Genomic DNA, 10353 nt, shown 5'->3' on the forward strand with positions numbered 1-10353 from the left:
AACACCACAACCGATGGTTATATTTTAACTAGTGATCGCCACAGCATGGATGCTACTAAAAGCCAAAATAGGCAAAGGCCATGGATTCTTAGAGGGATAGAAAAGAATGACAAATACAGCATCAGCACAGCGCAAAACTCAAGTAGGTCCGCTCTGTGGTCGGAAGCCCTATCTTGAGGGAAGCCTCATCTTGGTTCCTCATAGGTCGATATAGGGTTTCATCTCAATTTGATACACCTCAGACAGCTACGGCTGTTATCTCCATTAAGCGGCATCAAAAACTAACGCGGAGAGGTACAGCAGTTCCATCTACACTACTGAGCATTTTGAAATTGTTCTCCACAGCTGGAGCAGAGAAGCTTTTCAAAACACATTGATACCAAACCCAGAAACATTTAATTTTTCTTGATAAGAATTACAACGTCACATCGCGTGACAGGCAATTTACACTTGGAGATGTGATTTCCACTGATGAGACATACCTGAGTAAAAATATTGTGAGTCTGGCTTAGAATCCACCTTCCATCAGCATCAGGAGCTACTAATAATTTCAAAGTCCCTATGTAAACATCAGTACAGAGGGTCCAGAAATGTGGATCATGTAAACTGTAAACTCCTTGCAACTGCTGCACCTAAAAAAACAAGCAGGTTTTTAAAAATATATTTCAGAAAATGTTTACCTGTACTATGGTTTTTTTACAGAAAATATTATAAAAGCCAATACATTCTTTTACTTCTAGTTCACTGTGCAAGTTGATATATTTCACTTAAATTCCTTATTACGATCTCAGTAATTGTAAGGAAGGTGAAAACATACAGATAGTATGTATGCGTAATGATTTTCTATCTTGCTGCATTTACATTCTACATATATTTTGCTGAAGCCATTTCTGAAAACAGTGGTGTCCAAGAGAGAAACGTCAATTATGAAGTTTGAGAGGGCATTCAATTAAAACAGCAATTTTTGCAAATGCAGGAATTTTCCCATAAAACAATTTGTGAGAGATTCTAACTATTAACAGAAATACATTAGTATTTCGGTGAATATTTTGTGAGGGCTTAGTTTTGTCCTGTCAAAACCCTTCTTTTTCCTCTGTCCAATTTTAGCAAGCCCTCCACGTGACGATAACAATCCTGTAACTTCCCGAGGAAAGATGGCACTCCTGCAAGTGCTTTGTATTAACTTTGCAAAGGCGCTTCAAATGTTCGGGTCGTGACACAGTAATAGGTAAGTTAAACAGGAGTACCGGGAGAGGTCAAATCCAGAGTAATCCATGTACTCTTATAAATACACAGCCAAAGCTACTCCACCTCACTTTACTAAGAGCTAGATTTTGAGGGAGACAAAAACTGAACAAAACAGAGAAACATTATGCACTTTGTATCAGCACGAAATACTTCCGAGAGGAAAAGCTTCAGGATCTATTTTTCTAAACCAACACAAACTGAGTTGAAGCCACATACAATTTAAGACTTCGGAAAGATAAGAATCAAACCGGTACCTCCATTCGTACAATCTAAGGAACCTTTCACAGACATTACTGGAAAAACACCACAAAATATCCTCGTACACACAGTTGGGGCTCATTCAGTCAGCAGCTTGATCTGAGCAAAAACGGCCTAAGAGCTCACCCTCTGGTAGCACTGAGGCAGGGCGTTTTCCAGGGAAGGAGGAGTTCGCTGCATCAAAATTCCAATGGATTCTCTTAAAAGTGGAACAATACTGGAAAGAAAAAAAAGGAAGTTAGCTACTATTAGGTTTTCAAAAGATGCAGAACAAAGAGCAACATAACATTCCTTAATGCTCTTGAAGAATTTTTCTTCGGTTGTTTCACCAGAAGCTGAGAAAGTTGCCATGAAAACCTGGTACAGAAAACACAAGGATTGACAAAATTGCTATGGTGTCTTACTAAAGGCAAGATTACTTCTCTCCCAGATTTTCCACAGAGACAACTGGTGGACAATCACAAAAGATTAATAGTTTAATCATGGGATTTGAGATGAAATCTCTTAGTGTCTTAAAAGTTATATGACAAAGCAGCTGATAAGTATAGCTCAAAACCAAAACCTATTTCAATGGCACTCACTCACAACCAACCATAAAAATATGCAACTAAAATGGTTTTTGCTTTTGTGTTTGGCTTATGGCATATTTTTCTTATGAACTAAGATAATAATGGGGAGATCATGAAACAAAATTAGTATGGACCAGTCCAGCTATAACAAAGTTATTTTGTCAGAAACAGACAACTTAGCATATTCTTGAAGTGAACTAAGTGTAGGGTCTCTTCCAAGCTCAAGGATTAAACATTTGGAAGCAATTAGAGGTTCTCTCCCAGCCAAATGGTCTTGTTTAATCAGCAAACTAAGACGACACTTAATACCCTTTTTTATTATTATTACTTTCCTTTTTTTTTTTTTTTTTTTTTTTTTTTAATAAAACCGGGAGACCAGTAAGCCCACACCCTGAAGCTACCGCTAAAAATTTATACTCTTACTAAGTATTCAGTATGGTGATTTTTTGTTTAGGAGTAGCGCATCGTGTCTGGCTCAGTAGAGCATCCTAAAATTTTCAAGAGGATGACAAATATCTATAGCCCAATACTGAAACTTAAATAACTCTCTAATTTCAAGAGTCTGTAAGTCACCTAACACTCTAGACCAAAAGTGATGATAGATTTTCAGAAATTGTAAGCTGAATGTCAGTGTTCAGCACTGGCATCACAGCTGGAGTACACAGAGTGATGGGATAAAAAGCAACCAGAAAACATTTGCAAGAGATTAATTGGGCCGTCTGTTAAAGGAAACCGCAGAAGCTTTGTTTAAAATCTCATGAAGCGATGTAGAACGCACTGCATTGACCAGCTGTATATTTGCAGACGGTGAACAGCATGACCTAACCATTCCTTTCCATTTTTAAAGAGATGGTTCCATTTGTACATGGAAGCAGTGCTGGCTGATCGACTGCTTGGCTCACTCCTTGGCTAATCCTTAGCCAGGGGGGTGGGAGGGAGTTAGAGGATGCATGACTCTTGTCATAGAATCATTAAGGTTGGAAAAGACCTCTAAGATCATCGAGTCCACCTGTCAACCCAACACCACCATGCCCACTAAACCATGTCCCTAAGCGCCTCATCTACCCGTCTTTTAAATACCTCCAGGGATGGCGACTCAACCACTTCCCTGGGCAGCCTGTTCCAATGTTTAACCACTCTTTCAGTAAAGACATTTTTCCTCATGTCCAATCTAAACCTCCCCTGGCGCAGGGGAGGTTGTCTAAGGAACACCCGGAAAAAACAACCACACCAAAATTAAGTTTCCTTGCAAGCACACTGGTTATTCCAGCCAAATGCACTGCCTGATGCACTCCATCACGTGGCCTCACACAGCTGCACTGCTACCGAGGAATCAGTTCAGAAATAGGAAGAAGCAATTAGGGGCAGGCAGGAGTTGCCTAAACTGGACCTGTCACCAAGACAATTAAACATTTAGCAATGCAATAACTGTCAGTCTGTCTAAAGGAAGCTTAATTGGAGCGTCACGTTCTACAGACAGTGGATTACAGAACTTTAGGGAAAAACGTTCTCTTATCAATGGATCCATCTCACTAAATAATGTCCATGTCACAAGCATTACATCAAAGGGAGCTGGAGCTGCCAAAATACTCCATTGCTGAATTGATTTCAGTTTAACTCGCTATTTAAAATGCGGGTTTGCTTCTTAATAAAAACCTTGAAAGACCAATACACAAGTTCAGGATGCAAACTGAATACAAGATTTTTGAACACTGACTCCATCCCCATAAATTGAACAAGGCCCCTCTAACATATGCATCCAAAGGCTTCAAAAAACACACACGTACAAGCTGCATATTTTTTCCCAGGGAAAGGACTAAAGGAATGGAGAATGTAGGAGCTTGCCTTTTAATTGGAACATACCACTAAGAGTGGAAAAAAAAAAATCCATTAAACAAATCTAACCAAAAAATGTCTGACTTTCACAACTTTTTTACATTATTTGATAAAACTGATGTACATTATCTGATGGAATGGAAATGAATCGGCAAGTAGGAGAGAGACTTGGAGAGACAGCCTACGGAAGATTTAAGACTAGCAGGTTGGGCATGTTAACCCATTCCAAAAAAGGATTTGTCAGTGAAACTGGTTGATTCATTCTGGAACAGGATGCACATTGAAGAGAGGAAGTTAAAACTCTGTTAGAGAGCTCTTCAGCTGAAGATGCATTTAAAATTAAGATCTGCTTCATTCTGAAAACCTTGTTGCCTAAGAAACTGATCTTCCAAGGTTAAGCCTATGCAATCAGCAGGGTGTGTACAAGCACCAAAGACTGTCTCTCCTTGCCAGGCGATAGGGTGCATTAAGCAGCATGTATTGGAACCATTAGCTCAAAATCAACTAACACACAAAAAGGTGAAAGGGGAAAGACACTCCACTCCTTGTATAGGTGGTACAGCTCAAAAGATCTGGTCTCCCCGCTGGCAAGATTTCACCGATTCATGTTTTTGTAACAGCTCCACAGTAAAGCTTTAAGAGAGAAACCTCCTGCGCCAAGTTCTGGCAATAATGTTGCACAAGTTATGCTTTTATCCAGACTTCACAAAAAAGCTAAAGCCATGGTGTTTACCTGAAACAGCAATATCTTAAAAGTCCAAAGAATAGAGGTAAATCAGGATGTGGTTTGATACTGTAGGTGAAAGTTGAAGCATATACCAGTCACACCTCCCTCCTCTAACTTAGACACAGTGTTCAGCTACAAATTTATCTTTTGCAAAGCTGAAAAGGCCAAGACAGCTGCAGTGACGTGATATGCCCTCACAAATCCTGTTAGAGCACAGAAGCCCATGCACACATCTCTGCGTCCAAAAGGACGCTGTCTTACAAGGTAGTCTTTTATTGTAAGCCAAACTAACAGGACAAACTATAGAATCCAGTTTTCTGATGTCTCAGGTTTTCAGTAGTATGCATGAAACAATGGAAGTACAAAACCTTTAATTAAAAACCAAAACTCCGCACAGTATGCTCTTTTCTCAAACACTAACTAAAAACCAGTATTGCTTAATCACCAGGAGGCACTAGACACATTAGTTCCGTCTCACGTGACTGAAGAAAACGCTAGGAAAGATGACTATACCCAGCAGGCTGAAAATGTGCTTAGAGAATTTGACCAAGCTTTCCTTTTTTTGGATTAGTCATGAGTGCAAAATATACACGGTTGTCTCTGCAGCAACTATTGCACTGGTACTTCCCTCTTTTTTTTAATTTACAAAAAGATTATTGAGGAAGATACATAATGCTGAATTCTCACCAAGTGGGGAGTTTTTCATGAATAAGCAGTCTGCAAGCTTTGCTGCTATACCAGACACAATTTTCCAATCGTCTCTGATTACCAAGCCTTGAATCTAAAATATCACACTCTTTTACGAGACAATGGAATTTGAAAGAGGCGCTAACCCACACCAAGACATGGGACATAAACATATACTCTACGAAAGCCGTAATAGCAAAAGCAGCTAACGTGTGCAAAATGAGTTAGCAGCACATCACACTTTCACATAGGCTGTTACAGAGGAAGCGAAAGGTGTTCAAAACAGATAAAAGCTATTGACATGAATCTGATAAATCCAGCCTGCCACTACTACACATGGCTTGATTAACAATGAAGAATGAAAGCACCAGACTCTCAATCAACTTGCATCACATTCAGATAATACTCATACCCATTCCAGTCCCATCCTGTTTATGCCACTGGTTTTCCAGGCATAGCTAGCAAGACTCCGGCACTACCATGATCTTGGACAGCAGGGCTGAAAACAACTCCAGGGTAAAGAACCCTTTACACAGTCATTGTAGTCAGAGCACAGCAGGAAATTCATTTAGTGCTCTCAGCACTACAGAAAGTAGAGGATACTTGTGATAGATTTTGTGGAAGATAAACAAACACACACTGCTAAGACTCAAGACCGGCTATGGTTCTTCAAATACCATAGCTGAAAATCTACAGCCAGATTTCAAAATTTTTTTTTCCAGCCACCATCCACATCTGCAGTGCCAAGACTGTCAGCCTATTTCAGAACTTTAACTTCAATAAAATTTTTCTATTAGGCAATGGCAATTTTAACCAGACTGCAGGCTTTGCTCAAGATCAGGATCACAGGTTTAACATTTACTTTTCCTATTTTAAATTGTCTGTTCTCACAATAATGTAGTACTTTGATTCTCAAGCAAGGCTGGCTGGTACCATTACCCTGTAAATAAAGGTAGTGCATGCCATTTAGCAATGATGGCTCAAAACAACACCAACAAGAAGCATGCTAGTTTGGGGGAGTTTTGCTACAGAACATTCCTTCGGAATCTTAGTGAATGCAGCACTTCATTTAAAAAAGTAATTTTTTATACTGTTATGCCCCAAACATTATAGGCATATACCGCAAACATTACAGGCATGTCCTCCCCCAAAGCTCTTTCATATTATAGCACGTTCAAGCAGCTCTAGACCTTATGTAAAAATGAGGTAACCCATGGAAACAACTTCACTAAATGACTGAAGTAAATTGCCTCATTTCTTCGACCACTTAATATGTACTCTGCATACTCTATCCAATCTAGTATCATATTTAGTCTACGGTGCCTTTCTAGAAACATGTGGCTCTAATAGTGGTTTCGGACAAACTTCTTGCTTTATACTGAGTTGTGGCTTTTGCTTGATGACGAATTTCACATAGCTGATCAAAATACTAAAATTGCTTCAACATTTCAGAATAAGGCTTAGAATTCTAAGGCTAAAAAATAAATGAACATTTAGTTTTAAATATTAAAAGCTGTTTAAAGACTTGAGAAATTGTTCATTGATTCAGGCACATTAAATTATGAGGAAAACACCTTGGAAAAAACTTGAAGAGTGCCAACCTGAACAACCATGAAATAGCCAAGCTTTTTTTTAAAAAAAGACTTCAAACAAAATGCTAGTAAAACAGACTTGTCTATTTTAAGTATGTCCTACTTATGCTTTATAATTAAATGGACACTTGCATGAGATAGTACAGAAAGTAATCAAAGAAGGATTCATCAGATATTAGTGATAGCACCCAGGAACACTCAAGACCTACAACCCCCCACCTTCACCCTTCAGAACTGGCCATAGATTTATGATGCAGAGATTTTAAAAGACTACAGGATACAGCCCTCCAATTGAGAAACCACAAACTACCAAGCCCTCTGCTTGTCAAGACTCAACAGATAAATACATAAGTGGAGAAAACACAACTTTCTACAGCAAGTAAAAGCATAATGAAATTTGCAAAGTGGTAAGTACCCGATTTCATGCCTTTGCCTCTCTGTATCAGAACAGTAACGTGGGCTATTTTTCTTCCTCCAAAAAGATACATTTTAAAGCATGAGATGTAATAGGTATTAACAATATTTCTATATAATCTTACCAAAGACAGGCTTTTACTGGGATGTAGACAGTCATAGTCTACTAAAGGGAAGTGACTGACCTTACCTCTCTATACCCTAGTAAGATCTACCCGATTTCTACTTCCACTAAGCTTAGAAGTGTATTTATTTGTCAGTGAAAACAACCTCAGAAGAATCCCACACTGGGTTTTACTGTGCAGCCAGAATGTTCTGCGCTAACTCATGAGGAGTTAGGCGGAGAATATGTCACCTTAGAGCAGCCTTAGTGAAGGATCACAGGAGCAACGCAGAGCAACTGTGTCAGTAGTTGACAATTTGCACTAATTAGAGATGTTGTCTACAGGAAGGCTCAACCATTTGACTTAAAAGCACTGCTTGACTTCTCTGAAGAGGCGTTGCTCAAGCCTTCGTGCATCTGCACAAGACAAAATAGGTTACAAATTAGAGGCTGTACAGCTTTATATTGCAACGGTAAGTTCTTTAGTCATTCTATACAGATATTTTGTGATTTCTTTTGGCAAGTGTTGCCATCATTTCAGAAAACTGAACAGAGAAGACCCACTAATAGGAGCAGGCAAGATACTAGTAAATCAGAGAAAGCTGCCCAACACTGAAGCAAGCAAACACTCAACATAAAATGAACCAACAGTTATTTCATCTAGACACAAGCAATCTTGGCAAGAGCAATGATTCCCCTCTGCACTCACATACAACTGCTTTGATATTTTACTGGCTTATCAGACATAGTTCCATGGAAGGGAATAAGGATTTGTGTTCTGCCTTTACTCCCTCTTTGGATACATAAGTATCCCAGAAAGAATACAGATTTAAAGGGAAAAAAAAAAAAAAAAGGAGCCCTGGATCAAACCTACCCCCTACCCATGCCCTGCACACTCTGTAAGTCAAACTCAGACCATTAAGCAGTAACTTGGAGGATACATGATTGAAGGCAAATCACTACCAGATTAAGTGGTTTATGCACATTTTATTCAGAAAAAAAGCGCAAAAAATAAACTTCATTAAACTCTCAAACAACTAAAAATGTATCAAGTATGAAACACTAAATTCACCACTTGCACAGTAATTTCTTAATTTTAGTTTGTCTTTCAGTTTTTCATGTAACACTTCCTTGAAAATTTCCTTGCTAAAAAGCAAGCTATTAAAATGCTCCTCAAAGAGTCTCATTAACGTCTAAAGGCATCTTATCACCATCATCTCATTCAGCTTTTTATCTCAAACATTAACTGTACATGAAGAATCAAAAACATTACTTTTACAGTTTAAGGAAATTAAAACAAACTCTATACAGTTTAAGGAAATTAAAACAAACTCTATATATAGGCTTTTGCCTGATACATTTGGACTACACAAAATGTTCTTTACGCTTTCCTAAAACGCATGCATTTTGTATTTAAAATCTAATGACCTGTATGAACACAGTATCATCAGACTCTCAACAAAAACAGAGCTTACTGCAATGGCATAAATACATTGCAACAGCTACTTAATGACCCTAAAGTACACTAAAAATGTGAGGGCACGACAATATCCACATCTTGATTAAATATTTGCTTGGACATGCAAAGTGTAACATACTAATGCAGATTTACTGGTATATATTTTTAAATTAAATTATGTTTAATGATCAGTTTCAGGAAAATTATGAAATTGAATTGCAAAGTATTTATTTTTGTAAAATTTAAGAAAAAATTCAGTGAGAGAATTATTTTCAACTTCAAGAAAATTTCAATACATACTCAGATAATGAAGCAGCTGGACTTGAGAACCTGAAAGTTCTTGGTGATAGTTTTGTTAGTCCACTATACTCATTTGCTTACTTCAAGAAAGTAAGAGCAAAATACCATGTGATTTCATAAATACTACCCCACGACCAGTAATGGATACCAAATTCAACATCTGTTATTCTTCCATTTTAATCTAATTACTTTTCTAGATTACTTTGTACTACTTGCATCATAGTATCTTTACAGGATATGAAAGCTGCGAGTTGGTTACACAATGGCACCACATTAATGCATTACTTAGATCTTCCTATGATAATCTCTCATCAGGCCAAAAAACATGCCGATGTGATTTGTTAAACAGACAGAATGGATTCTCGCTAGTCTCAAACCCACATACCTAAATACTGTCACACCATTATCTTTGCTCGTCCTGCACCCATTACCACAAGAATTCATCATTTAAATACATATACCTAAAGCTCAGCATCAGAAAATAAACCTGGATTTGTTGAAAATAATTCAAGCGTGTTTCTGAATACATACTTCCAATAATACCCATCATACTGCAAGAATATAATCTTTCCAAATCCCAATAGTGATAGTGTCCCAGATTCTTCAGCTGATTAAGAAAACTACTTTATAAAATTAGGAATCCAAAGACTTCTTTCAAGGTACCTTATTCTACTGTTTAAAAGAATGTTGTTTATGCTATAGAAGACTCCTGCCTCAAATTTACATCTACAATTCTGTCCAAATTCATCTCCATGCAAGCTCATTCCAGCTGGAAAGCCTACTAACTACTTAGACTAAACACACATCAAAGTCATAGAATCATAGAATAGTTTGGGTTGGAAGGGACCTCTAAAGGCCATCTAGTCCAACCCCCCTGTCATGGGCAGGGACATCTAGAGCAGGTTGCTCAGAGCCCCGTCCAACCTGACCTGGAATGTTCCCAGGGATGGGGCATCCACCACCTCTCTGGGCAACCTGGGCCAGTGCTTCACCACCCTCAGCGTGAAAAATTTCTTCCTTATCTCTAGTCTGAATCTACCCCCCTTCAGTTTAAAGCCATTCCCCCTTGTCCTGTTGCAACAGGCCCTGCTAAAAAGTTTGCCCTCATCTTTTTTATAAGCCCCCTTTAAGTACTGATAGGCTGCAGTAAGGTCTCCCCA

At 38.4% G+C, this 10353-nt stretch overlaps 1 protein-coding gene across 1 annotated transcript in view; it reads right to left on the reverse strand.

Annotated features, from left to right (window-relative positions):
* The window catches only part of SLC30A7 (solute carrier family 30 (zinc transporter), member 7), a 34951-nt gene that overhangs the window by 2636 nt on the left and 21962 nt on the right, over positions 1-10353 (reverse strand). The window contains exons 10-11 of the mRNA XM_009333854.1: positions 1633-1723; positions 483-632 (exon numbers count right to left, since the gene is read on the reverse strand). Coding sequence (XP_009332129.1) covers positions 483-632; positions 1633-1723 — 241 coding nt within the window. The remainder of the gene's footprint in view (positions 1-482; positions 633-1632; positions 1724-10353) is intronic.

Source organism: Pygoscelis adeliae, unplaced genomic scaffold, assembly GCF_000699105.1.
Source record: "Pygoscelis adeliae isolate BGI_AS28 unplaced genomic scaffold, ASM69910v1 Scaffold10, whole genome shotgun sequence".
Taxonomy (NCBI): Eukaryota; Metazoa; Chordata; class Aves; order Sphenisciformes; family Spheniscidae; genus Pygoscelis; species Pygoscelis adeliae.